A 27,763-nucleotide genomic window follows, 5' to 3' on the forward strand; every position below is an offset into this window, starting at 1 on the left:
TGGACCTATTTTACGCTGGCCCCGCCACGTCACTCGTGCAGCGTGTCAATTCGCCCAATTACAACGACATTTTGCCCTTGAGAGATGAATTTTTGGCACTTGGATCTTGAGTGGAAAATCTGATCTAAGAGAAAGCTATGGTGGTTCTTGTGATGAGCCATCATGGCCGCAGCAAACCAAACAGTAGATCTGGTTTCCAGCATTCGCCGTTGCAACAGTTTGGTCGAGGCCAGGACGCTCCACTCGCTCGCTGTGGAGAATTATCGCAAGAACCAAACTTTTACGGCAAATCTCGTGATTGAGATGTACGGAAGGTGTGGGGGCATCGATGAGGCTAGGAGGGTGTTTGATGCAATCGCCAACAAGAATGTTTTCTCGTGGACTATCATACTAACAGTGTATGCCCGCTCTGGGCATCTGGATGAGGCAAAGTTTGTCTTTGACACAATGCCTGAAAAGAACGTTGTCTCGGAGACGACAATGATAATGGCTTACGCAGAAGCTGCAAAACTTGATCAAGCTAAGATTGTTTTTGACAGCATGCAAGAACGCAATTTGTTTGCTTGGAACGCCTTGATAACTGGACATGCCCGACATGGGCATTACAAAGGCGCTCTTAAACTATTACAGCTTATGGATCTCGACGGTGTCAGGGCCGATCGGATCACGTTTCTCGCAATTATCGAGTCATGCTCGGGGTTAAACGATTTTCGAAAAGCCAGGCTCATGCACTCGAGAGCTGGAGCTTCTGGTTATGCTCTAGAAACGAAGGTGGCAAATGCCCTGATCACAATGTATGGACGATTCGGAGCTCTCGATGATGCAACGAAGGTTTTCCAAGAGCTGAAAGACAAGAGCACCGTTTCATGGAATGCCATGGCGTGGGCATTTGGGTCCAATGGTCGTGTAGACGATTCCAGACGCTTGCTCCATGTTGATTGCTCAAAAAGGGATTTGAGTTCTTACAACTGCTTGATCTCGGGGTTCTCCCTGAACGATCGGCCCCAAGAAGCAGTGGAAGTGTTTGAGATGCTGCTTTTGGAGGGCGAGTTTCATCCAGACGACGTGAGCTTCCTCGCAGTTCTTAGCTGCTCGTGCTTCAAAAGGATTCGCGATTTGAGAACCATCTACAATGTCGCGAGCGAGGCGGGCTATCTTGCAAACACGAGGGTCGCAAACTCTCTCGTGAATTGTTTTGGCAGATCTGGAGCTCTTGACGACGCAACTTGCCTGTTCCGGGAGATCACGAAAACGGCAAATGCCGCCTCTTGCTGGAACGTCCTTCTCGGCGTCTACGTCGAAAGCAATCTCCCACGCGAGGCCATTCTTTTGTTTCGCGAAATGGACGTGGAAGGCGTAAAGCTCGACTATATCACGATGATCCTGGCCGTCGATGCCTGCCGGATCGGAGGGCCCGGCGCCACCCTCTTCCGGCGCTCCATCCACGACAGGGCCATCCGTACGGGCTTTCTCCAGCATGTGAAAGTCGCCACCGGGCTTGTCACCATGTACGGCGAGTACGGCATGGTAGGCGACGCTTTCCAGGTGTTCTGTTCGATTCCCACCAAAAACCTCCTCGCGTGGACTGCGCTGGTAGTCGCATACGCCCGAAACGGGCATATGGAACAAGCATTGGAAGCGTTTCAACGGATGGGATTGGACGGCTGCCAGCCTGACGAGATCGCCTTCGTCGGTATCATCTCAGCTTGCAGTCACGGCGGGCGCGTACGGGAGGGCTGGCATTTTATGGCCGAAATGTACGGGGAGTTTGGCGTGGGCCAAAAGGAGGAACACTATAGCTGCCTTGTCGACATGCTTGGAAGGGCGGGGTTACTAGACGAGGCTGAGAGATTTATCCAGGAGGTGACTGTAAATGTAAACCCCTGGAAGGGTAGAAGTTTATTACTGTCCTGGAAAAGCCTGTTGAGTTCTTGCCGGGTTCAAGGTGACCTGGAGCTCGCCCACAGGGTTTTGACACAAGTGGACAGGTAACTAAAGGTGTCACCTCCGGGTAACTATAATTGAATATTCGATTCCAGCTGGCAACGAATGGAAGAGACAACCAAGAAAGATTTTCGAGGCAACGTCAGAGCAGATATATACAAGAGGCAAAACAAACGTTTGGTGACGTGAATCCTTTGCAAAATAGTCAAAATGGGTATATTCTCCCTCGATCCGGCTCTTAACGCTGGGCTAGGGAAATCCCGGGACTACCTAATGGGGAGACGCTGCGATCGATCACTCTAATGTCGGGAGCTCTCACATTTGATCGACGAGGCGGGAGAAGAGACGATATCGATTCCAATGGCTGCGAGGATTCTAGTCTTGATGGCGCTGCTCGAGGAAGGATATGGCAGCCGCGGGATGCTCGAAGACTTGGGAAACGCGCACAGAAGAGTTCCAGAGGAGGAATCGAGCGCTCCTCCGCCAGCGTCGTCTTCGATCGCCGCCAGTGGCTCCGCCGCGACTAGGCCAGCGCTGGGATTCCCTCTGGGCACAGCGCTCATCCTCTTCCTCGTTTTCGGAGTGAGTACTCTCTTCTCTTGCTGCTACCACTGGGAGAAGATCCGGAGCCACACTGGCAGGCTCACTGCAAACCGGAGCTCCGCCATGGATTCATCCGCGACGAGTTCCTCCGCTGCTGATGGCGCCGCCGGCGATCGATGCTGCGAAATCGATCCACCCAAGTGCACCAAACAGGTGGGAAGAACTTTTTTCCTGGTTCTCGAGGAGCTAATCGAGTGTGTTCTTGCATTGACAGTCTCTCATCTTGCCAGTGTTGATGCCTGGCGATCAAATCCCTAGGTACGTCGCGTGGCCCTCCCCTCATGGAATCCCAGACGAAGCTATTACTAATGCTAGTTTACACGATAACTATTGTCAGTTATGACGTGGATCCTTTAATGTCCAGGCTAAAGAAAGCCCTAAGGTTTAAATGCAAACCGAGCTTTTGAATGCGCGGCTGACACGTGTCACGATCTCGTTGCTTGGTTACCGCGAACAAACCGCAAGAGCTAGGGTTTGCCTGGCGGTAGGGTTTGGGGGCGTGTGAGCGATCGGTTTTGAAAAAATGGAGGCGGATTGAGGCTTGTTCTCGCAGATTCTCCGCGGCAGCGAGCTGCGAGCGCCCGGATTGCGATGGATGGCGTCACCGGAGGCGATGTGGAGCTCATGTCCAAGAGCTTGCAAGTGGAGCACAAGCTCTTCTACTTCGACCTCAAGGAGAATCCGCGCGGCCGATACCTGAAAATCTCGGAGAAGACAACCACCTCGCGCTCCACAATTATCGTCCCGGAGAGCGGCATTGTGTGGTTTTTGGATCTCTTTAACCTCTACTCTAACGGGGATGATAAGTTCGAGAGCAAGGAGCTCCAGATGGATACCAAGGTTTGCTTTAGTGTCTTTTCCCTAAGAGAGATTCATCACACTCAATCGATCGATCCTGCGCAGGTGTTCTACTTTGATGTTGGGGAGAATCCTCGAGGCCGGTTTCTCAAGGTGAGTGATGAGCGAGTTCTTTTTTCCTTTGGAGGGAAGCTTTGAACTCTTGAGCTCGAACAAGAGAATGAATTTCCATGTTGGTAGATCTCGGAAGTCTCGGCAGCGTCGGTCCGAAGCACGATCATCGTTCCCTCTGGCAACGATGCCGACGAGGGCTGGGTCCAATTCCGACATGTTCTAGCGGAAATTCACGAGGCATCGCAGATGCTCTTGTCTTCCATCGAGAACCGTCAAGTAAGTTCTCAAGTTCTTCTCAAGTTCCAAAGTTTGATTTTCCTCTTTTTCCTCAAAGATTGGAGCTCCAGAGTCGTCGCCCATCAACGCTGGATTCTACGACGGACCCGTAAGGAACGGCCCGACCGTAGCTCCTCCGAGCAACGATACGAGTCGGATGAGCTCCACTGCCAGAGTTTTGCGAGCCGAGCAAAAAAAGTTCTTCTTTGATCTCGGCTCCAATGCCCGGGGCCAGTACCTTCGAATCTCAGAGGTAAACTTCATACAATTCGATTCATTGATCTCCTCGCTAGCTCACTCCATAGTTTTTTTTTCTAGAGCGATTGATTTCCTAGAATTATTTTCTAAGGCTATTTTGTCCCCAGGTAATTGGTGGTGATCGATCGGCAATCATTCTTCCAGCATCAGCACTAGAGCAGTTTCATGAAACCGTGGGAGAATTTGTGGAATTACTCAAAGCCCAGGAACAACAGGTCTCCAGCGCTGTTCTCGCGGACCCCGGCTACACAAAGTGAAGAAAGAAAAAAATTCAGTGTTTTTGCTTCTTTACCCTTTTTTACCCTGTTCGCGTTTTTTGTAACCGTCGGATCGTGGCCACGTGTCAGCTTCTGGCTTTTGCCATTTGAATTTCCCGCCATTTTGCCATTTAGGGTTCTTAGCTCTGGAGCTCCCCGTGTCGGCGGGAATGAATGGCGGGCAGCGAAGCGGCGCGGCGCGGCGAGAGGTGAGCCACTAGGTTGCCGCGATGTTCGTCAAGGAGATCAGTCTAGAGGGCTTCAAATCTTATGCGACGAGCACATTCGTCTCAAATTTCGATCCCTGCTTCAACGCCATCACCGGCTTGAATGGCTCCGGGAAATCCAACATCCTGGACTCGATCTGCTTCGTGCTGGGGATTACCAAGCTGGAACAGGTCCGCGCCAGTAATCTCAACGAGCTCGTCTACAAGCAGGGCCAGGCGGGTGTTACCAAGGCGACCGTCTCGGTCACTTTTGATAACTCTGATCGTAGCCGAAGTCCTATTGGATTTGAAGATATGAGTGAGATCACTGTCACTCGCCAGGTACTGCCCCTTGCTTTGTTCTTTTGGGATTTTTCTACTTAGATTCTTTTCTTTCTGTGCTTAATGAGCTTACTGGCTCTTTGGTGGGCTTACAGGTGGTTGTGGGTGGAAGAAATAAGTATCTTATCAATGGTCATGTTGCGCAGCCCAGCAGAGTCCAGAATCTTTTCCATTCAGTCCAGCTCAATGTGAACAACCCGCATTTTCTGATCATGCAAGGCCGGATCACCAAAGTTCTCAACATGAAGCCCCATGAGATACTGTCGATGCTGGAAGAAGCTGCTGGGACCCGGATGTACGAGACGAAAAGAGTGGCAGCGCTGAAAACCTTGGAGAAGAAGCAGACTAAGGTGAACGAGATTGATCAGATGCTCGAACAAGAGATTCTTCCGGCACTGGACAAGCTCAAAAAGGAAAAGTGCCAGTACATGCAATGGGCAAAAGCTAACGAGGACATAGAACGGCTTGACAGGTTTTGCACTGCGTATCGTTACGTGGAGGCTGAGAAGATTAAGAATGCGGGAACCAGCGAGATAGATGCTCTGAAGTCCAAGATAGACGGTTTGCAGGAAAATATAAACACTATCGAAGCACAGATTCAAGATAAGGAGGCCACTATTCGGGAATTAACGTCTGCGAAGGAAAAGAAAACTGGTCAAGAGATGAAAGGTCTGGCTGATGTTGTTGACAAGCTTTCAAGTTCACTTGTCAAAGAAACATCGGCTTTTACAAACGAGAAAGATCTACTAGATGCCGAAAGAGTCTCAGCAGAGAGGGTACGAAGCACCTTTTTTTTTTTCTTCTAATTTGGCCTGAAGTGTTTTGCTGGCCTTGCAGCTTTTGAAGAACATGGCCGATTTGGACTGCCTTGTAGACCAGAAAGTTAACGCTATTCAAAAAGGAGACACCGAGTCGTCAGGGATTCGAGAAAAAACAAACAACCTTTCCAAATTGCTGGAGGAACTTGAAACAGAATACCAGGTACTGGAATGCGGTAACCGCTTTCTGAACTTTAATTGGTGTTTTCAGAGTGTTCAAGCTGGGAAAGGCGGAGGTGGAGATCAGAAGTCCCTGGCAGAACAACTTGCTGATGCAAAAGCTGCCGTTGGGCGGGCTAGCACAGAGTTAAAGCAAGTTAGCACCAAAATCCTGCACACCGAAAATGAGCTTAAAGAGAAAAAGAAGGCCCTGGAATCCAAAACGAAAGAAGCGTCTTCGCTGCAAGTCGAACTACAGTCGAGAAAAGCTGAAATCGACAAGATTTTAAAGACATTGGAGGGTGTAACTTATGAAAATGGTCACATGGAGCGACTGGAAGAGGTACTTTTCTCACTTGTTTGTCTTCCGTGTTTAGCCGTAAGTTTTGTTTCTCAGAGTCGGAAGCAAGAGCTTGAGATGGTTGAAAATCTGAAACAAGAAGTTAGCAATCTTGGGAGCAGTCTGGTTGGTGTAGAGTTTTCTTTCGAAGATCCCGTCAATAACTTTGATCGCCGTCGGGTAAAAGGTGTCGTAGCCCGACTTATACGTGTTGACGATTCTACAGCTGTGGTGGCACTCGAGGTTTGTTACCTTATTCCTGCTTTAACTGATGTTTTGAATTATTTATGGCAGGTTGCAGCCGGAAGCAAACTTTATAACGTTGTTGTGGATACAGAACAGACTGGTAAGCTGCTGCTTGAGAAAGGTAAATTGCGCCGGAGGGTTACGATCATTCCGCTTAACAAGATTCAAGCGAGCACGATACCATCCAGAGTTCAAGATGTGGCGGCCAGCATGGTACCAGTTGATGCATACTATTTGTTGATTCTTTGTTTTATAGGTAGGTCCAGAAAACTGTAGAACAGCGCTTTCGCTTGTGGGTTACGACCGCGAGCTTCAGGTAATTTTGTCCGGTTGCACATACGCCTTATTCTTGTTCACAGGCTGCGATGGGATTTGTGTTTGGTGGTACTTTCGTCTGCAAGACTACGGACGTCGCTAAACAGGTGGGTCTCGCACTTTGTGTTCCTTTTTAAAGTTATCTGGCAGGTTGCGTTTCACAAAGATACAAGGACTGCTTCTGTTACGTTAGACGGTGATATCTTTCAACCGAGTGGTTTACTTACTGGTGGCTCCCGGAAGTGCGTGCTCACTGTACATTGCTGAGCTGCTAATAACTTTCCCATGTTGCAGAGGCGGCGGCGAGCTATTAAAGCAGCTCCATGCTTTATCGGAAGCCGAATCAAAACTAAGTACTCATCGGCATAAGTTAGCAGAAGTTGATGCCGAGGTATGCACTTATCTCTTCTTCTCCTTAAGCAGCCAGTTAATCAGTAAATTGTAGATTGCCAAAGTGAGTCCCATCCACAAGAAATATCAACAGTTGAAGTCCCAACTTGACCTCAAGCAGTATGACTTTTCACTATTTGAAAAGCGTGTAGAACAAAGCGAGCATCACAAGGTAAAACTTGTTTTCAACAATCAGGTGGTCTGAGTTTGGTGTGCTGTACTGCAGCTTAGTGAAGCAGTAGCTGGTCTTGCAGCAGAACTGGATAATTGGAAGAAGGAAGCTCATAAAAAGGAAGAGTATCACAAAGAATGCCTTGGTACCGCAGAAAACCTTGAGCAGGCAATTTCAGAGCATGGCCGAGGTCGTGAAGGTCGACTTAAGGCTTTAGATACCCAGATAAAAAGTGTAAAGCGCGAAGTGACGTCCGCATCTAAGGAGCTCAAGGTTTGTCATCGTTTTTTTCTCTATCCTTTGGTCTGAAACAAGTTTTATAGGACCATGAAGGTCTGAAAGAGCGACTCATTATGGAAAAGGAGGCTGCAGTTCAAGAAAAGCAAGCACTACATAAGCAATGGACCGCGTCTGAGTCTCAAATAAAGAAGCTGGAAGCTGGTGTTGAGAAGCTTGCGTCAAAGGTTTTACCTTCGGTTTATTATTTCCTAGTGGATGTTAATTTTTGCCTCTAAGGTGAGGGAGCTAGAGGAAGAGTATCGGAACGCAGAAGAACAGCTCAATCACGGGAGAGCTAAACTTAAGGAATGCGATTCTCAGATAAATGCTCTAGTCACAGAGCAGAATCAGCTGCGTCAAAGTCAAACTGAAGCCAATTTGGAAATCAAAAGAACCACTAATGAGGTAGGGAGAAAATCTTGTACTTCAGGTGTTGACGTCCTGTTACCCTTGTCAAGATCAAGCGCATGGAGACAGATCAACGTAACAGTGCAGATACATTGCAGAAGCTGCGAAAAGATCATAAATGGATTGACACTGAGAAACAATTTTTTGGCAAGCCAGGCACAGACTACGACTTTAGTAGTCGCGATCCTAAAAGTGCTCGAGAAGAGCTTGAAAGGAAGAAAGCTGAGCAGAACAAGTAAGCGCAGATCACAGCTTCTTCCTCACTGACAGCGGTGCTATTTTGTAGCCTCGGCAAAAGAGTCAACACGAAGGTCATGACAATGTTCGAAAAAGCTGAACAAGAATGTAGTGAGCTGCTGAGGAAGAAAGGCCAAGTTCAGGTAAGCTAATCGTGAAATTTTTCTTTGCCGTGTGACGTGCATCGGCTGCTGGCAGGATGATAAAGCGAAAATCGAAGCGGTGATCAGGGAGCTTGATGAGAAGAAAAAAGAGACTCTAAAAGTTACTTGGCAACACGTGAACAAGTAAGCTAGCTTCAGCCGTTTTGCTTCATCCCAGCTTCATTGTTTTCAACACCAGGGATTTCGGATCCATTTTCTCCACATTGCTACCGGGATCAATGGCAAAGCTGGAACCTCCGGAAGGCTGCGGCTTTCTGGATGGCCTCGAGGTTCGCGTTGGTTTTGGAGGGGTGTGGAAGCAGTCCCTCTCGGAACTAAGCGGAGGCCAGCGCTCCCTCATAGCACTGTCGATCATACTGGCATTACTGCTCTACAAACCAGCTCCGATCTACATCCTGGACGAGGTAAGGAAGCAACCTCATCGCATCTTTACAAGATTCGCTATCAGGTGGACGCAGCACTCGACCTCAGTCACACCCAGAACATAGGCCGAATGATAAAGACACACTTTCCTCACTCCCAGGTATTGGCTTGTGCTGAAGTCACATTCTACTTCACATCTATCTCCCTTGTTCCTCAGTTCATCGTGGTCTCTTTGAAAGAGGGGATGTTTAACAACGCAAACGTTATCTTCCGTACTAAGTTCGTGGATGGAGTGTCAACCGTAACAAGGACAGGCAAATCATAGGCAACTTGCGGGGGGAACGAATATACCTATTAGAAGATTCCTTAATCACATTAATATTTTTTGTTATAGATTGTTACATGAATCTAGTGTTCATCCTTGCCATGACTGTAGAAAGGGTGGAAATAATTGAAGTATTGTTTGATTGACATGGCAACTAAGGTGGATAAAACTCAGCCATATGGCAAATTTTAAGGAGAATCACAAGGTGGATAATATTCGAGCTCTCCATAATTCTTCGTGCAATGCAGCCATGGCTAGTGTCCTCCTTCCAGCACTCAAGCAATGCAGGTGTAAGAAGTATTGTGCCCGTCCTTTCACAGCTCAAGTCTTCTAGAGATATAGACGAGGCAAGGAAAATCCATGCTAGTGTTATCAACAATGGTTTGGAAGACAATCTCTACGTTGCTAGCAGCCTTGTCACCGTCTACTCCAGGTGTGGCAGTCTGGTGAACGCCAGCAAAATGTTCCACAAAACGAAGCACCACAACGCTATCCACATTCAGGCATATGCCGTGAGTGGGGCTTTAGAAAACCTGTGAGGAGGGGGGAAATAAAAATAAAACTGGAGTGTATAAAATTAATTCAATGTATATTTCAAAATGCATTTAAGATTGGTAAAGAGATTAGTAAATACAAGAAGAAAAAGCAAAACATTTTAAAACTTATATTACCAAAAGAATTCTAATAGTTATTAGCCAAAATAGCAGTCAATTCAAACTCATTTAGTATGCTATTGTAAAGGACGATGACAGTATGATAAAATCAAAGCTGGGGTAATTTAATTTTGGATATAAAACATGCCTTCTTGATCCAGGAATGACAACAGAATGAATTACACTACTGAAATGCTTGTGATCGTATCAGTTTTGTTCCAACTTTCACTCTCTCAGCCATTCCCACCCCCGGCAGTTCCGAGAGTTTTACCACAAGTATCATATTTGAGCATGGCATATTATCTATCACAGGTTGAATTTGAAAGTCTTTTAGATGCTATAACCAATTATATTTCATCATTTTCTACCCTGGAAAGATATTATCTCCAAAGCTGGTCATTCACGCATAGTCTTAGTCGATTCGGAATAAGAATTGTTCTTGCTGTGAGCACACCACATATTTCAACTGATACTGCAATTCCTTTGGTGTGTACACAGGGTGGGGTGCGGACAATGCAATATGGTGGTGCTACTTTGTGGGCCTATTTTTCTACCCTACGTGATGCATTGAGAGAACAAGCGGCATCCAACAATGAGAGGACATTTTTCTGTGGGGCTATAAGAGTAGAATATATGAATTTTAGGATCGAATACACAATTCTAAGTTATCAGGATAGTTTGCATGGTCTTCTACATACAAACATAGTTTCTAATCTTGATGATAATGATCAGGGAAGCTGCTGGATATTCAGGTCTGGGCTCTCTGGAGGTGACTATGGCGTTGTGGGTTCTTACATTTTACCAGAAAATAGTTTAGTCTCTGGTAATAACAAGTACAAATTAACTCTAGAAATGAACTGTAAACTTGTTTTATACAAAATGGGTCATATTATTATATGGGAGAGTCCAAACACATCACATATTTGCTACTGTGCGATATTAAAAAGAGATGGCAATCTTTTCATAGTTGACAAGGGAAAGGGTATCCTATGGCACACAAATATATATTGTCATGACAATAAGCATTCTTGCGTGATAACGGCAAGTTTATTGGTAACTGACTATGGCAATGTAGAAATAGTTGATACAGACAATCAAGAACTCTTGTGGAGAGCCCTGGGAAATTAGATTTGGATTCAAAGGAGTCAGAATGAATTCAAGAGATTGTTGCTAAGTTCTCGTCTTGTCCTAAGAAAACATATAACAGAATAGTGATGCTGATGAAATCTTGAAGAAACAATGGTATTCGGAACCAAAATCCCCTGGCGACAGCCTTAGATAGAGGAGATTAGGGCAGGATTAGGCAAGTTCTATTTTTTAGATCTCCACCATCCTTCTGCTTTTGAACTTCTATTAGTTCAATAAAAGTATATTATGTGTCACTTAACTAGCTTATTCCTATTGTCAAAAGGCATGTATTTGCTCATTGGGAATATGCTTGACTTGCCATATTACTGAAGGTGGGACAACCTTTAACCTCTTCTTCATAGGCAAACATGTATAAACAACTTGTATTATTGCTTATATCAGACAAACAGGTTTATTAATCCAATAAAAGTATGTTATGTGTCATTAACTGGTTTATGCTTGCTATTAATGGGCCATGTATTGCCTCAACAGGCTCAGAACACACTCCCCAAACTCTCCCTACCCATGAACCAATCTTCACAAGCTAATTAAGTGGATCACACCACTTTCTTGGTGGTAGCCCATGTGCTTGATGTGGCTGATATAACAAACAAATTGGCCTCTGGAACCCTCTCATCTTTATTATCAACTTGGAAAATCGAGATCTTCTCAAAAGAGCTAAAGCCGATGGGAATCGAAGGTGCTTGAGTTGAGCATACCAAATATTGCAACTGATATTGCAATTCCTTTGATATGTACACTAGGGTCTGGATTCAAGTGAAAACAATTGCTATTCGTCCTAGACAAATAAAAGAACAACTGTATTGGAGATGAAAGAATAGAGACGCTTACCCAATGCTGACGAGATCGTGAAGAAACAATGGTATTCGATTGCTTTTACTAGGAATCAAAATCGTGGGAGTTAGATGGACTACCTGCAATGCTTCATTGGTTCGATCGCTTCGCTGAAGAAATGATAGTGGCGTTAGACCTACGAAGAGAGCTCTAAGCTCTTTCTTACCACTGTGGAAGCTCAACGAGGCCAGATCCAGGAGACGCTGGAGAGAGCTGGCGACGATCTTTTGCAGCTTCACGTCCTTGCACTGTGGACTTGACGAGACCGAGTGGAGCTGCTTCACCACCTGAGCACAGATCCGATCTGTGTAGGCGACGAAGAGGAAGTTTAGCCGGTTGGATCGGAGCATGGCCTCCTTGGTCCGGAAGAACTCCGCCACGAATTCTTCCAGCAAGTCGGGATCCAGCATCGACTTTTCCAGCCAGCCAGTGAAGGGAAAATCCAGCACCTTGGAGATGAGCTCGAGAAGAAAGTAGGAATTCTCGAGCAGCTGGGTGGTGTCCTCCGCGAATGGATCTCTCGCCTGCGACAGCGCCTCGGCAATGACTGCGAGCTGGCCAGATACGTCGGTCAGGATCCTGTGGCCGATGCAAGGAACTTCGGCGAGGTGGAGGAGGACCTTCTCGATGAAAGGCCTGTGATCGAGCTTGAGAGCGTCGTCCTTGGATTTCTCTGCCGAGTCCGTGAAGCTCATCACCTTGCCGACGAGGCTCCCAATCAATCTCTTCGTGGCGCTCTGGGCCGCCGTGGAGAATCTCTCGCCGCCAATGCTGGAGACACAGCTCTCAAAGAAATCCACAGCCTGGTGGAGCCACACGGAGAAAAGCTGGACGTTCGTACTTGACACGAGCTCGACGATGAGATTCGCCATCTCCGTCAAACGACGAGCCCTCTCTTCGTCCTGTTCTTGGTTGCCGGCATCGAGGAGGCGGCGTTTCTTGCAGCCATTGAGGAATCGGACGCAGTCCATGAGGCGAGCGACAGATTCCTCGTGGAACTCCGGTTGCGCCAGGATATTTCGCTGCAGGCGAGGAGGCGGAGTGGAAGAATCCGTGAAGCACTTGCACAGGACGCGCGGCACCAGCGGCTCCGCGGAGCTGGAGCGCAACCTCTCGATCTCGCTCCGGAGCAGCGAAATTTCATCCTTGAGCCGCTTCTTGGCCGCAATGCCACCGCGATCCGCCCCGCCGCGGGACTTGACGATCGCAACGGCCAGCGCCAGGCGCACTGCCTGGTACGACTGCGCTGGCTGTGGCTGTGGATCCACATCCATACCTGGCAACGCGCTCGCCTCGAGCATTCCTCCACCCCGCTCTTTTTCTTAGGGTTCTTCAGCTTCAAAACCCCGTCCGTCTCCCGCCCATCATGGCCGTCGATGCCAGGTTCAGAACAGACGGCCACGATGCGATTAAAACCAACGCCTGAGATTTGCAGTTTCTGATCTAGCGGCTGGGGTTCAAACTCTTCGATTGCAACGCACCCTCAGAAAAATGCCTCCTCCTGACCCCTTTCCAACGACGATTTCTTCGTCCGCGTAGAACCAGATGAAGAAAGGATCTTTGTTCCCGGGCTCTCGATCCAGCTCTTCTTTCTTGCTGATCGCGAATTGGAAGGGGCCGAGAGGCCCAACCTTGACGCTCAGGGAATCGAAGATGAAGAAGAGCTTGTTCTTGGACCATGAGAAGCGTCCCATGAATTCTAGCACACCAAGAGGGCCGAGGTAGAGCCCGTTTAGTATGCTCTTTGTCTGTGATGATCCACATTGTTAACGACCAATCCTTGTGAAAGCTTTTGGAAACTTACAGTGGCATTGTATTGCTGCACAGCGGTGAATGGGACGTATGTGCCACCTCCACCACCACCTTTCAAAGCTTCTCTCACCTTCAAATTGAAAGCAAAAATTAAGAGCAAAGTTCTAGATTTGTGACAAGTTTTCTTACCACTTTGGCTCCAGAAGCGAACACAAGCATCCAGCACCTTGGCTCAGCTCCACTACTTCCTCCCAAAGTCTCTAGAAAATTGGATGGATCCACGCGGGCTTTCTCCAAAACTCTAAATGCCGCAAACACCTCTGGAGCTGGGATTTTCTTGCTCTTGGCAGCGGCCTTTAGCACCAGAACGCTCTCCTCGACTTTGCTATCCACTTCCCCCACTGAACGATTGTGAAAGAAAGCTTTCTAGAATTTCTATACGAGTGAAAATTTACCTTGAGATTCTCCACTCGCAACCCTGGCATGAAAATTTCTACTTCTGGTACTTATAACTTTCCTGTCCGCTTTGAGAGCTCCAAATCCCAGCGTACTATGGCGAGGATTTAAACATGAGTATTGACTCAAGCCTTTCGCCCATTCCACTCCCATCTCCATAAATGATAAGGGCATAAAGCTAAGATCCTATAACGCATATTCTTTCACACGTCATCGTGTTTAAGATACACACGTCATCACGGTTTAAGGCGCAAAACCTTGACACGTCAGCTGCATTCAACGATGCGGCCACGTGGACGAGCGGGAAATCAACAAGAACCCTAAAATTTAGATCAAAGGATTTCTCTCAAAGCTCGAAGCGACTCCATCTCATCCTTGCAAATCGCCCTCCACTTCTCCACCACAATCTCGTGCGCCCGGCGCAGCTGCCGCGGATTATCCTCGAGCTGCCGCGCATCCACCGCGCCACAGATCCTCATCACCTTGGACGCCGGCGGCAGGAAATCCCCCTCCACATCGTCCATGCTCGGCTCCCTCGCCAGGTACTCCATCCTCGCCTCCACAAGCCTCCTCATCGCGTGCCTCGATCCAGCGCTCCCGCTCGCGATCGCTTTCTCCACAAATCCCTCCTCCACCATCCTCTTCACCATATTCATCCTCTTGCTCGCCAGCTCCACCACCCTCTCGAGCACTCCCTCGTCCTCGAGCCAAAACAGCGCCATCTCCAGGAACTCCTTTTGCTCCGCCCAAGTCATGTAATTCTTCCACGTCGTGAACTGCCTGATCTTCTCGCCCTTCTGATTGAGGGGCGAGGGATCCCCGGCCCAGGAATTCAGCTCCGCCTTGTCCATCACCTCCGCAAGCTCCACCTTGCAGAGCTCGCAAAACAGCCGCTTCATCTCCGCCTTGTCCTTCAAGCCCATCAACCGCCCAGCTCTTAGCATCGCCCTGACCACCTCACCGCGACAGTGCTCGCTGGTTCTCACACGTAAGTTCTCAGGCTTGTCGAGCAGCATGAGCAGCATGACGTCGGGTTCATCGAGCCACTGCCGCCAGGGCTGGTATTGCTCCGCCTTCTCTGGGAAGCCGGGCAGCTGCAAAGACTTTGCCGCAAATGCCCGCGCCACTTCCAGATGTCCCAGAGCTTCCAGCTGCAGCGCGAACTCGAGAATCCCACCGATGAACCTCATCTCGCTCGCCTTTGCATCGCGGGATGATGGATCACTGGAGCTTACCGCCACCCTCTGCTCCTCCCACAGGACCTCCACCTCCGTCATGCGCTCCGGGAAGTGGTGCACCACCATAGCCATCATCCGGAAGCTCAGCACCGCCAGGGGGACCTTTCCAAGGATCTGGGAGGCCTCGTCGCGGAGCCCGTTGGCGAGGCAAAAGTCGAGCAGGCTCTGGACACCACCTTCCGGCTGGAACCCCTGGCTATCCCTACCAAAGCTGGATTGCCATGGCGCTGGCCCGTACTGCGGCTGCTCCGAGGTGGCGACGCTCCGGCAGAGCAGCTTGGCAGCCGCGACCGCCCCGTCGTTGCATCCGCAGCGGTGCAGCTTCCACGGAAGGAATCCACTGTGAAACACGCCGACGAGCGCCGTCTCCACGATCTCTCGGCACGCCTCCCAGCCGTAGGCATGCACTGCTCTCGCAAACTCGTCGAGACTGATCAGCTCCGCCACCCAGGTCCTGAGGATCGCAAAGGCCGACTCGCGAAGCCCCGACTTCACGCACAGCTCGAGCAGCATCGCGGGCTCTCGATAGAGTTCCTGGAAATTCTTGCTCATGTTCCTTGCCAGTCGCCAGTGCATGTCGTTCTGCCTCGTTTGACCCCACGGAGCAACCGAAGCGAACTTCCGCGTTAACCCGTCCACTGCCTCTTCCAAGAACCTCCGGGGCTCCTCCATAGCTGCGAACTCGTCCCCGTAAATCTCCCGCAGCCACTCGAGCACCCAAGAGATGTCCCCGAGCGACGGGCAGATCGTCGAGCTCCTCGCCACCTTTGGCCACACCACCAGCGCCGCGACGTGGTAAAAGTACTGCTCGCTGCCACCCTCGTTGCCCGCCATCATCTCCGTGCCGCGGAACTCGTCCTCGATGAAATCAAACACGTCCCGCTCGTTCCTCTGGTCTTCAACCTCGCCCTCGGCCTCTTCGTCCTCCATGATCATCCCTGCGGGCGGTGGAGCACACCTGAGAACCTGCCGCGTGAAATCGATGTGCCACTGCTTGAACTTGGCCGGCTGGTCGTCGATGGAGAGCCAGTTATCGATCACGTACTCGTTCTGGAAGTAGTCCGTCACGGTCTTGTGCTTGGTGAGCATGCACAGATGGAGATCCAGGAACTCGCTGTGGGAGTGTACAAGACCACGTCAGCACACAGCCACGTGAGCGATCCAGACGCCGCCACGGATCGTCACGATAAACCCATACATTTAACCATGTATCAACCGTCATAATAATAACACAACACCGTTTCATATTACCACATGGTATCGGAGCAGCGAACGATCTAATGGCCAGAGGACAGTGGCACATGAAGAATCAAAGGGGCCAGGAACCCTTGGCTCAGGAGCGCGCGAGGGCTTTGGCAGTGCTGGCGCGGGTGGAGCGGAAGATCCAGGAGCGAAAGCGCCAACAAGCTCTTTGCCCAGCCTGCCGGAAGGTGTGCCCTTGTTGCGGCCGAGTTTTTCACGATTCTTCTCCACGCCGTCCTTTCTAAATTCTCTGTTTAATCTATTCTTAGATTAATAGATAGAATGTCTTCAGGAAATTCTTGGGACTCTGGGGGCTGGGAGAAACTTCTCCAAAAGTTCACGGGACAGAATTTCTCCACTTGGAAAACAAAAGTACAGCTTATCCTTTTGGCCAAGGACTGCTGGCCTATAGTGGATGGAACGACTCAACGTCCGGCTGCTGCGGATGTAACCCAACGGCTCGACTGGGACTCCAAGAATCGGAAAGCGCTCTCTGTCATCGGGTTAGGTCTTGGGGATGAATTCGTTCATCTCCTTGATCTTACCAAAACAGCCCACCAGAACTGGACATCCCTTACACAAATCTTCGCTGCCAAAGCTGCCAATGCTAAGGTGGTGCTAACACAAAGGTTCTTCACGATGAGAATGCAACCTGATGACACCATGGCCACTTACATTGGAAAGTTTAAAGCGATGATCAGCGAGCTGAAGGACGCGGAAGCGGCAATCACCATCGATCAAGCTAAGGCATTCCTTCTGAGCTCGGTCTCCCCTGATCTCCAACCTTTCGCATCGATGCTCTCGGCAGTGCCTGGAAAGGACTTGGACTCGCTCTACTCGGACCTGATCGAGGAAGAACGAAAGCAGAACGAGCGGAGACAAAAGGCGCCCTCTCAGGCTGCTCGGGTGGAGCAGGCCTTGATCATGGGAAAGCAATCGGGTGGGAAGAAACGAGATGGCCCTGTTCGAGGACAAAAGAGCCCTTCTCCCAGCCCTGGATTTGCAACCAATAAAAAACGCAAGGGCCCATGTAACTACTGCGGCAAAGCTGGCCACGTGGAGCGTGAATGCCGGATCAAGAAAGCCGCAGAGAAAGCTCGCGCTGAAAGAAGCTCTTCTTCACGCCAACCTGACACAATGTTGATGATGACGCTCGCTGCATCTTCATCCACTGTGTCCGAAGCCGAAGTGCTCTGGATGGATTCTGGAGCCTCGATGCACCTCACACCCTTGAAGAGAGCTTTTCACAAGTACCGGCCACTGGAGCAGGAGAAGCAAGTCTTTGTAGGAGACAAATGCCCCTTAACAGTGGAAGGACAAGGAACGGTCATCATAAAGTTGGAGAGTGGAGCTGAGAAGCTCGTGAACCAGGTCTACTACGTACCAGAAGCAGGACAGACAGTGTTCTCAGTTGGTGTAGCAGCAGATCAAGGCTTCTCAACACTCTTCAATGCAGACGGATGCACCATCTTTGACGAGACTGGCCATCCAGTAGCTTTTGGTAGACGAGCTGAGACTCTCTACAAGCTCAATGCTCAGTTGATCCTCTCAACTCACGAGCAGGGGCATTTGCTTGCAATTCGCCCCAGCTCCTGGGCTGCCAACTCTCTCCAGCTCTGGCACGCTCGGCTAGGGCATGCCAATTCTCACGACATCTACCATCACTTCCAGGTCTACAAAAGCTGGGCAGAAAATGCCACTGGCTGTACCATCCGGACACTACGTTCAGATGGCGGCGGTGAGTATATGAGCAAGGAGTTTCTGGCATTTCTTGCTCAGGCTGGCATCCACCACGAGTACACCGCAGCCCACACCTCGCAGCAGAATGGGGTCGCCGAGCGCCTGAACAGGACACTTATGGACTGTGTACGCTGCCTTCTCCAGCACGCTGGCATGCCCAAGGTGTTTTGGGGAGAGGCACTCAACACAGCAGTGTACCTCCGGAACCGGCTGCCAACACGTTCCACAGGACAGGTGCCGTTTCAAGTATGGACTGGGAAGCGCCCCAAGTTAGGGCACTTGAGGGTGTTTGGTTGCATCGCCTACGCCCACATCCCCGATGTTCAGCGGCGGAAGCTGGATCCCAAGAGCGAGAAATGCATCTTCATGGGCTATCACACCCAGGTAAAAGCCTATCGACTCTATAACTGCCAGCGCAGGAAACTGGTGGTGAGCCGAGATGTGGTGTTTGATGAAGCTCGTCTTTATCGAGATACCCTGAGACTCCCTCCTGTTTCTCCACCATCTCTGGTGGATCTTTCTGAGATTTTGGACGACGTTCCACATCTCCACCCAGCACCAGACAATCCAGCCGCTGCAGAGCCAGGAGGAGTTGCTGAAGGAGCGCCCGAAGGAGGCGATCTGGCAGGAGGAGCTGATCACGGTACTTCTCTTCCTTCGACACCTCCTCTGACGACTCCACAGGCCACAGCGGCTGCATCCTCAAGCACCAATGAACAGCCAGATCTTTCCACGCTTGTGGCTGACCTGTTCGTTGGCGACGAGTTATATCAAGATGCCACCACTCCTCCCAGCATTCCCAAGCTACCACCTCCTCCAGCCGGCACAGCAGTGGTGACACGCTCGGGTCGTGTCGTGAAACCATCTCTTAAAGCCAAGGAGGCGATGCCTATAGGAAAGCGTGCCTACTTCTGGGCTCTGTCGGCTCCACCTGCCTCTCTCGGTCCCCAAGCGGCTCTACATGGACCAGAAGCTGAACACTGGCAGGCAGCTATGCAGGAGGAGTATGATTCTCTCCAGAAAAACAACACTTGGTCGCTGGTTGAACTTCCAGCTCGCAGAAAGCTCGTCTCATCCAAGTGGTTGTTTAAGAAAAAGTACAACGCTGATGGAAGCATTGAGCGCTACAAGGCGAGATTTGTGGCACGCGGATTTTCTCAAGTTCATGGGCTGGACTACTCGGAGACTTACAGCCCGGTGGTGAAACTCACAACCATTCGTATGCTACTAATCTTAGCTGCAGAATTGGATCTCGAGCTCCATCAACTTGACGTTTGTACTGCGTTCCTTAACGGCGACATCGATGAAGAGGTGTATGTGGCTCAGCCTCCTGGTTTTATCCAGCCTGGAGAAGAACACCTCGTTTGCAAGCTTCACAAAGCTCTCTACGGACTCAAGCAGTCGCCACGCCAATGGTACACGAAAATAGATTCTTTTCTAATTTCCCTTGGTTTCGTGCGCAGTGCTGCTGATTGTAACCTCTACATATATTTTGACGCTGAGGGCTATTTGTTCCTTGCGCTATATGTGGACGATGCTATTCTCGTGGCAAATCAGCTACGTTTGATCCACAAATTTAAAACGTACCTTGGCGCTAAATTTGCCATGAAAGACCTCGGTGAGTTGCATTTCTGCCTCGGTATCCAGGTGACGCGCAACAGGGAACGAGGCACTCTGGAGCTAAGCCAGGCAAAATATGTTTCCGACGTGCTCCAGAGGTATGGCCTTGCTCATGTTAATCCGGTTGCTACTCCCATGGAAACAGGCACGAAATTATCTGCTGAGAGTGGAGAGTACCTTGATCAATCTCCCGAGGAGGAGAAAGCATCTAGAGCAGTCTATCGCTCTATGGTCGGCAGCCTGATCTACCTGGTAATCTCCACTCGGCCTGACCTTGCATATGCTGTGGGAACAGTGGCGAAGTACCTGGACCGTCCCTCCACAGCACACTGGCAGGCTTTGAAACGTATTATGAGGTACGTGGCAGGGACTAACCAGCTAACTTTAAAGTACTCCAGAGGCGAGAGCGGCAATAAGCTGGCTGGTTACTCTGATGCTGATTGGGCCGGGGATCCAGACAACAGGAAGTCAACCACAGGCTACGTTTTCCTGCTAAATGGAAATGTCGCAAGCTGGTGCAGCAAACGACAGGCTATTACAGCGATGTCGAGTACTGAGGCTGAGTACATAGCTGCAGCAGCTGCAACCAAGGAAGCAGCGTGGCTGAAGGGACTTCTCCAGGATCTACAAATCAACACGGGCGTGGTCAAGCTATTGTGTGACAACCAGTCTGCAATAGCTTTGACCAAGAACTCCAGGTTCCACTCTCGTACTAAACACATTGAGCTGCGCTTCCATTTTATACGAGAGCAGATCCAGAGAGGAATGATCGAGCTGGAGTTCTGCCCGACAAACTCCATGCTAGCGGACGTGCTAACAAAACCACTTCCTCGTGTTAAACATGAAGTCTTCACGAAGGCTCTTGGGCTGACTTTAGACGTTGGCCTTGAGGAGGAGTGTGGGAGTGTACAAGACCACGTCAGCACACAGCCACGTGAGCGATCCAGACGCCGCCACGGATCGTCACGATAAACCCATACATTTAACCATGTATCAACCGTCATAATAATAACACAACACCGTTTCATATTACCACACTCGCAAGCTCTCACCAGTGCTGCCACCACTCGGTCGTGTCCCTTGAGCCCGGCGAAAGAGAGGCTCGTCTTCGAGTACTTGTGAGCCAGCGGAATCACCAAAAGCTTCCTGGCACGAACGAAACGTCTCTCATTTCGTTGGCGGTAGTCTTGCTGCGTTATCATAGCTGCTCCATCTCCACTCTCGGCTGCTGCTCCATCCCCACTCTCGGCCCACTGCTGGAGAAGAGCTCTAACTCGAGGCAACGCGGAGACGAACGAGGGGACCGTCCCTGCCGGTATGAAGTCGACGTTGTTCCTCACCAGGCTAAACACCAGGCACAGCCTCGATCCACTGGCCACCTCCTCAAGCTGGTGCTCGCAGTCGCAAAAGAAAATCGTCGAGAAGCAGCGGCCGGAGCTCCCCTCGGAGAAATCAAACCTGGAGCACTGCCTTCCCTGGCGAACCGTGAGAGCCCCTCCGGTGTGGCCAGACGCCGTAGGGAGCTGGACGATCATCGTCGCAAACATGCCAGCCTCTTTCTCCGTGTCCCTGTGGAACTTGAAGTGGCCGCCAGCTTCGTAGAGGAGGAGCTTGTAGAGCCTAGCGTCGAGCTCCAGAGCTTTGGAGTCGAGTCCCATGGCGGCCAGCCCAGCGGCGGCGAGTTCTTGAGCCACAGAAGAAAAGAACCTTGGATTTTCGGGGCAGGAGATTCGACCGGGATTGATCTGCCATGCTCGTCTCACGTCCGTGTCCACCACAGTCCTCTCTCCAAGTCCGTAAGGGGCTTGCTGGGACACGGCCTTGAGCTTGTCAAGACCCTCTTGCGAGAGAGGAAGCTCGACATTACCGGCGCCTTCGACGAGCAGCGACGATGGCATCTGGAACGAGCTGCCATCGATCTCACCTCCGGTGGCAAACACCTCGCGATCGCTCCACAGCGCCCTGAGCAGCTCCTTGAAATGCATGGTTCCTTGCTGAACAAGCCTAAACCCTCGAGAACTTTAAATCCCTGCAAAACGTCCACCATAAGCTGGAGGCAAAAAAATAGGAAAGTCGAAATCCCACCAGCTGACCTGATTAACGCAAAGCTTCGAAATGCTTCAAAGCAAAATAATCCTACAAGAAGCAAATGCGATATTTCTAACTGAAGATACCAAAATCGCTGTTTTGCTTGTGCTCGACGATGGAGGTCTAAAGAACACATGATTAGATCCCAAACACGGTAATCGTCCTTCGCCGCTTCTTACATTGCCGATAATCGGCAATCTCATCTTTAAACCCTGGGAACTGGAAAGCGAGGCTATCTAGGAAGCTCTCAAGATTGCTCTGTGGAACTCATGGATTGTGCCATGTCGGTCGCGCGGTAAGTCGATCAGCTCTGGATAGTTTTTGACGCTGGATTCGCAGTTTTTAAGGCAATGCGGGATTTCTGTGACGAAGTTTCAAGAAAGATGTCTCAGTAAGTCCTTGTAGTTTTATCTTTGATGCTCCCAGTGTGCTTGGATTCCAGGACTCTGTTTTAAGGCAATCCCAGCTTTGAGAAGAAGAGCTTGTCTTTCAGCTCCATGAGATGTCTCAGTAAGCCTCTCTCTGTGGTTTTATCAGCTCTGGATGGTTCTTGACACAGCTAGTATTGTGTGGTTCCAGGAATCCCGATCTAAGAGCAAGATAGATCATGCTTTGAATTTCCACTCAACTTTGGCTGGAAACTGTGGTGAGCGAGTGTCAACCGTATATGCTCCCTGACATCACACTTTCTTATGTCTTAAGAATCGCTGTTTTTAAGACAATGCCATCTTCGAGAGGAGCAACTGGTCCTGTTGTGACGAAAGATCCCTGAACGAGCGCAAAAACGGCTGCCTCGTTTGAAAGTCGCTCAAGAATTTAATTTCGGCCAAGACAAGGCAGCGGTGGTTTGTTGGCGGTGGATTTTATTCGGATGGAATTCGCGATTCACTTGTTTGTTGGTCGATTTCTGCAGGAGATTCGACGTTAAGTTGTAACTGTGGCTCTGCGTGAGCGGCACCGCAGCTGGAAAAAAGCGAGCTCCTGTTCCTCGATCGTAAGCACCTTAAGAAGTATATTATTTTTTCACTTAGGATACGCAAGCAATGATCGACGAGGCATTTCCTTGCTGAGAATCTGACGCGGGAGATGTTGATTGACAGGGAGGGATCAAACAAACAAGGCTCTACAGCGCATGGAGCTTGAGGTGTCGGGGATCACACCGAATGTAGACGCATCCTCTGGAATCGCACAAGTGCTCAGGCTTAAACAACATACACAGTAAGCTTCTCACCTTTTCCATTCTTTCCTTCCACATCACTTTCCAGGGATTGAATCTTCCTGAACCAATCCTCATCAACTTGTGATGGAGATTCCTCGCGGGCGTGGAATGTGCTGCGCAGCGGGGATTTGCAAATGGAACTGGCAGCGGAGAAAAAGAAAAAGCAAGCGCAGCTGGATCGCGCAAAAAAAGAAACACTTCCAAGTCAGTAAGCTTCCAAAAAGTCCGAGAAGAACCGTGTTTTATCACGTTCTTGAGTTTGACAAACAAAAAACGTTTTTTTTTTCCTTGTAGCTCGCCCGCAATGCTACGCAGCCAAACGAGAACGACGAGCGCCACCATAGCCAAACACAAATGGAAGACGAGCGAGAGCACGTAAGCTCGTACCGTAAAGCCGAACGAGCAAAGACGGTGGGTTGACCCTTCATTAACTGCGCCTGGCAAGCCGCCATTAAAGGCAGGCACTCGCGTTGCGAGCTACTGCCTCCATTCATTCATTCAATTCACGCACTGGTTGGTTTGTGTTTAGGTCCCTCCCAAGCGACGAGATTTCTCGCGTTCTCGCGACTTCGCGATCATCAGGTAAGCAAAAATCGCTCTTTTCTTCGCTTTTTTTAAAGAGCTTTTTTCGCGGGTGATTGATCCAGGAATTTCGTGGAGGATTCGAATTCGACGGAGTGTGATTCGATCGGCCGCATTTGTGGAGCGCTCGGCCCCAGATCCAATCGTAAGTCGCCCGCTCGCTTTTGGAGAAGAAGAGAGGGAGCATTTAATTCGCGGTGCGCAGTAGTCGCAGGGTCCTGTGTAGAGCTGGTCTCTATCTCATTCAAGCGCGCCTTTGAAATCTCCCCCATCCCTTCTCTTTCTTTCCTTTCTCTTTTGTTTTCTCCATCTTTCTTTCCCTGTGTGTGTGTGTTCTTCCCGCATTGGTCTATCTAAAGACCACTTTCTCGGCCCCCTCCTCTTCAGTCTTGTCACGGGTTCCAGGCAAAATCCAGCCGGGATTCATCCGGGCCTCCGTCCTCTCCTCCCATCTCTCAATCAATTCGATTCACTCCTCTCACCGCCCTCGCGCGCCCACCAGAAGCGACGAAGAGCTCGCAACGATCTCTCAATTGGGTGGCTGCAATCGCCTAGTGGGCGCTCCTGATTCCTCGAGTGGGTTCCAGGTTTTGGATCTAATCGGCAGCCACAGGGAAAATGCTGGATCGCATTGCTTGATCCCAGGAGGGAATGGCTTACTCGGGGAGTGGAAGAAGAAGACGAAGAAGAAGAATCCATTTTCATCCGCTGGTTCTTCCCTTTCTCTGGATCTCGCTCGCCATCCCAATCCAAGGATCGCCGCGGGCGGAGGAAGCGCAAGCATCACCAGATTGCGTCTATCGCTGCGGCAACACCACAGTGCCCTATCCCTTCTTCATCGCTCCCAGCTCGCCTCCTCCATCGCATCACTCCTGCGGGCACCTCAAGCTCCATTGCGAGCACGGCACGCTCAAGCTCAAGATCAGCGCCGCCAGCTACCGCGTCCTGGGCTTCACTCGCAGCAACGTGATCATCATCGACCCACAAGGATGCGGCGGTGGCGGTGGCGCCGGCGTTGGTGGCGCCGCTACCGCCCCTTCCTCCTTCACGATCTCCAACAACACAAACTACGCCCTCTCCTTTGGGAACCTCCTCATGCTCTACGGCTGTACGAACAACACCGCGTGCTACAACAACTGCAATTTCAACAGCCGCGCGGTACACTGGCCGTACGCCGCCGGTGGGCAGCACGGCTGCGGCGTGACGCCGCAGTGCTGCTACGACCTCCAGTTCGCCAGCCTTACCGCGCTGCGCGACATCGACCTGGGCAGCTTCAATTGCTCGGGCTTCTCGAGCCTGGTGACTACTTTCAAGGAGAAGGGCGAGGACGTGAGCGTGGAGGCCAGGGAGGGATTGGGGCTCGAGTGGTGGCTCAATGGTAGCTGCCCGGCGGCGGCGGGGGTGGCGGCGGCGGAGGGGAGTTTGTGCGCCAGGAATGCAATGTGTGTGGCGGGGACGTTTGGAGGGCATACGTGTAGGTGTGAGGAGAAGTTCCACGGGGACCCTTACCGCGCGGGGTGCCGCCCAGGTATGTTGGAAGCCGTGCGGTACGCTAATGTTGGTTGTGTCGTGTGTTCTATGTAGATGGCCGGCGGCATTCCAAGGTCGTGCGAGGATCGATCATGTTTGCGGGTAAGTTACGTTGGATCTTTAGATCGTTGTATGGATTGTATGTGTTGGTCTTGGCTGAGGTCATGAATGCACACGCACGATCTTCCAAGGTCTTCTTTGATCTCGTTGATCTTCTTGGTTGAGCGTCACTCATTCCATCCATGCACGATCGAGAGAGCTGACTCGTGGGTCTTGAAACAGGGATTCTCGCTGGAGCTACAGTTCTAGCAGCGGTGGTGATCGCGCTGGCGCTGCTCGCCGCCCGCTCGCGCCATCACCGCCGCCGCCTGTCCACCACCTTCCGCAGCATGCGCGACGCCAAGCAGCTCGCCAAGCTCGTCTCGCGCACCGGCAGCTCCAAGGCTGTCACCCTCTTCTCCTACAAGGACCTGGAGCGCGCCACCAAGGACTTCTCCCCGGCCCAGATGCTCGGCCATGGCGGCCACGGCACCGTCTACAAGGGCAAGCTCCCGGACGGCCGCGACGTCGCGGTGAAGCGCATCAATCACATAAGCTCCCACGGGATCGAGCAAGTTCTCAACGAGGTGAAAGTTTTGCTGAGCGTCAGCCACCCCAATCTCGTCCAGCTCCTGGGCTGCTGCCTCGAGGTCTATGATCCGCTCCTCGTCTACGAGTTCGTCCCCAATGGGACGCTGGCGGAGCACCTCCAGCGGGAGCGCGGCGATGGGCTGGACTGGTTCACCCGGGTGGCGATCGCGGCGGAGGCGGCACAGGGCATCGCGTATCTTCACTCGCGCTCGCCGCCGATTTACCACCGCGACGTAAAGTCAACGAACATTCTCCTGGACGGTGAGTTCAACACGAAAGTTGGCGACTTTGGGCTGTCGCGGACGGCGCTGACCGAGGCCAGCCACGTGTCGACCGCGCCGCAAGGCACGCCCGGGTACGTGGACCCGGACTACCACCAGAGCTTCCAGCTGTCCGACAAGAGTGACGTGTACAGCTTCGGGGTGGTGCTGGTGGAGATGATCACTAGCATGAAGGTGGTTGACTTCACGCGCGACAAGCGGGAGGTCAACCTGGCGGCGCTGGCGGTCGGCAAGATCGCCACCGACTGCCTGGATGAGATCATTGACCCGGCGCTCATGATCCAGGCGTGCAGGAACCCGGTGGTGAGGTGTATGATCCAGAGGATGGCGGAGCTCGCGTTTCGGTGCCTGGCGCACGAGAAGGACGCGAGGCCGAGCATGGCGGAGGTTTTTGACGAAGTGGAGGGGATCCGGCATTCGTGCCTCTCGCCCGGGGATCACTCGCCCATCCGGGACATCAAGATCGATGAGGTAAAGATCTCTGTTCGTGGCTCTGTTGATGATTGTGATTTTGCGTTTTTGTTCTTCCAGAGCTTGCTGACTCCAAGGTGATGGGAAAGGCGGGAGGGACTAACTTGTAGATAGACAAATAAAAACGAGAAAAATGCTTGTAAATGCAGAAAAAATGGAGGAAATGTTTAGGCGGGAACTCTTTAAAGTCAATGGTAGTCAACACTATAGCGTCAGCGTGGGTTTACTCGACATCTTCATATTAGATCTGAGCTTCTTCGGTTTGCAATCAGCACTTGCCAACACATCAGGATCCTAGTAGCGCGTCTGACTCCAGATCAGAAGGCTGCGTGTTCGAGTCACGCCGGGTTCATTATGTTGGTTTCATGATGTGTGAATGATTTCCTAACATTTGGCCATTTGGTCATTTGGTCCACCCCTCTTGCAAATGCCCACTTTGGGCATAGCATTTTCACAAGTGATTCATTAAGAAACTCATCCCACCCCTTGAAGCGTATCTAGATTCTCTGGTGGGCACATGCATGGAAATCCATAAAGTGCTGTTCCTCACACTAAAAACTTTGCCACAGGCTTTCTTTTTGGGTGATGTTTACCAGAAGCATTTGATTTAGCAGTGGATCTACAAGCTTGGATCACCCATGATCAGAGATCTATCTATATAAATCAATCTATGGCTGATCGATTGATTGGTGATCTTAGCTGTATGTTTTAACTCGTTTGGTGGTGTGTTTCAATTGAAGATCATACGACCTGCAATGTCTTTTTCCTTGAACACCACAACAAGAAGGATAGAAAAGGCTCAAAAGAATGAGATGGAAGCATAGAAGAACTTTAAAACTCACATAATCATAGCAGGAGTTTGGAAATTCCCAATTTTTCCAGTTATACTCATCCAACTGGCCATATTATTGACGGATCCTGACCACAAAGACCTTAGAAATGGCCCCACTCATATAACTGATCTAATATGGCATGCTAGTGTGATGTGGCAAGTATGACTTCTATATCATTTAGGAGTTTCTATCATTCCTCCCAATAGTAGTTGTTATAATAACCACATTATTTAGTTTGTTAAGTCAAACACTTTTATAGATCACACCCTTAAATCTTTAAGAAAAGCCTTATATTGTTCCCAGTCATTCCTTTATTAACCCTTTTCTATCCACCACATTACATCCATGCTGTAGAGGAGGGGAACTGACTCATGGCATATCTATTGCATCATGGGTCAGTGAGTCATGGGAATGCAGTAGCTTAAGCTGGT

At 50.5% G+C, this 27,763-nt stretch overlaps 6 protein-coding genes across 8 annotated transcripts; 4 read left to right on the forward strand and 2 right to left on the reverse strand.

Moving 5' to 3' along the window:
- Positions 1-94: 94 nt before the first annotated feature.
- Positions 95-2,964, forward strand: LOC9637035 (pentatricopeptide repeat-containing protein At4g33990). Its single transcript, XM_024667550.1, has 2 exons — positions 95-2,700; positions 2,762-2,964. The coding sequence occupies exon 1, from the start codon at positions 163-165 to the stop codon at positions 1,990-1,992; it is 1,830 nt and encodes a 609-aa protein (XP_024523318.1). The 5' UTR covers positions 95-162; the 3' UTR covers positions 1,993-2,700; positions 2,762-2,964.
- Positions 2,965-3,006: 42 nt separating this feature from the next.
- Positions 3,007-4,362, forward strand: LOC9636615 (transcription factor Pur-alpha 1). Its single transcript, XM_024667552.1, has 5 exons — positions 3,007-3,387; positions 3,451-3,498; positions 3,586-3,735; positions 3,794-3,988; positions 4,101-4,362. Exons 1-5 carry the CDS (start codon positions 3,139-3,141, stop codon positions 4,248-4,250), a joined length of 792 nt encoding a protein of 263 aa, XP_024523320.1. The 5' UTR covers positions 3,007-3,138; the 3' UTR covers positions 4,251-4,362.
- Positions 4,363-4,415: 53 nt separating this feature from the next.
- On the forward strand, positions 4,416-9,160 carry LOC9636616 (structural maintenance of chromosomes protein 2-2). Its single transcript, XM_002993950.2, has 20 exons — positions 4,416-4,798; positions 4,894-5,574; positions 5,636-5,779; positions 5,828-6,118; positions 6,173-6,358; positions 6,410-6,574; positions 6,618-6,677; positions 6,721-6,783; positions 6,827-6,918; positions 6,971-7,067; positions 7,122-7,238; positions 7,293-7,511; positions 7,562-7,702; positions 7,755-7,922; positions 7,976-8,160; positions 8,212-8,305; positions 8,361-8,449; positions 8,505-8,730; positions 8,775-8,849; positions 8,907-9,160. Exons 1-20 carry the CDS (start codon positions 4,481-4,483, stop codon positions 9,012-9,014), a joined length of 3,519 nt encoding a protein of 1,172 aa, XP_002993996.1. The 5' UTR covers positions 4,416-4,480; the 3' UTR covers positions 9,015-9,160.
- Positions 9,161-11,418: 2,258 nt separating this feature from the next.
- LOC9636617 (protein MULTIPOLAR SPINDLE 1) lies at positions 11,419-14,010 on the reverse strand. Of its 2 annotated transcripts, XR_002991357.1 has the most exons (6): positions 13,858-14,010; positions 13,592-13,803; positions 13,455-13,532; positions 11,817-13,398; positions 11,648-11,760; positions 11,419-11,594 (listed from the first exon to the last, which is right to left on the reverse strand). XR_002991357.1 is itself a non-coding variant. In XM_002993967.2 (5 exons), the coding sequence occupies exons 4-5, from the start codon at positions 12,949-12,951 to the stop codon at positions 11,741-11,743; spliced, it is 1,155 nt and encodes a 384-aa protein (XP_002994013.2). In that variant the 5' UTR covers positions 12,952-13,398; positions 13,455-13,532; positions 13,592-13,803; positions 13,858-14,010; the 3' UTR covers positions 11,419-11,740. The 2 variants fall into 2 exon arrangements, 1 of the variants encoding a protein (XP_002994013.2); XM_002993967.2 differs by having other exon boundaries at positions 11,419-11,760.
- Positions 13,108-14,011, reverse strand: LOC112340418. The gene is made up of 3 exons (XM_024667563.1): positions 13,909-14,011; positions 13,592-13,803; positions 13,108-13,398 (listed from the first exon to the last, which is right to left on the reverse strand). The coding sequence occupies exons 1-3, from the start codon at positions 14,009-14,011 to the stop codon at positions 13,108-13,110; spliced, it is 606 nt and encodes a 201-aa protein (XP_024523331.1).
- A 9,090-nt stretch (positions 14,012-23,101) lies between these two features.
- LOC9637036 (wall-associated receptor kinase-like 14) lies at positions 23,102-26,783 on the forward strand. 2 transcript variants are annotated; one of them, XM_024667565.1, is made up of 7 exons: positions 23,102-23,209; positions 23,300-23,416; positions 23,535-23,587; positions 23,653-25,115; positions 25,172-25,219; positions 25,400-26,499; positions 26,560-26,783. In XM_024667565.1, the coding sequence occupies exons 4-7, from the start codon at positions 24,239-24,241 to the stop codon at positions 26,578-26,580; spliced, it is 2,046 nt and encodes a 681-aa protein (XP_024523333.1). In that variant the 5' UTR covers positions 23,102-23,209; positions 23,300-23,416; positions 23,535-23,587; positions 23,653-24,238; the 3' UTR covers positions 26,581-26,783. The 2 variants fall into 2 exon arrangements, with proteins under 2 accessions (XP_024523333.1, XP_002993997.2); XM_002993951.2 differs by having other exon boundaries at positions 23,300-23,587.
- Positions 26,784-27,763: the final 980 nt, after the last annotated feature.

The sequence above is a fragment of the Selaginella moellendorffii genome, unplaced genomic scaffold, assembly GCF_000143415.4.
Source record: "Selaginella moellendorffii unplaced genomic scaffold, v1.0 SELMOscaffold_179, whole genome shotgun sequence".
In the NCBI taxonomy this organism is placed as follows: Eukaryota; Viridiplantae; Streptophyta; class Lycopodiopsida; order Selaginellales; family Selaginellaceae; genus Selaginella; species Selaginella moellendorffii.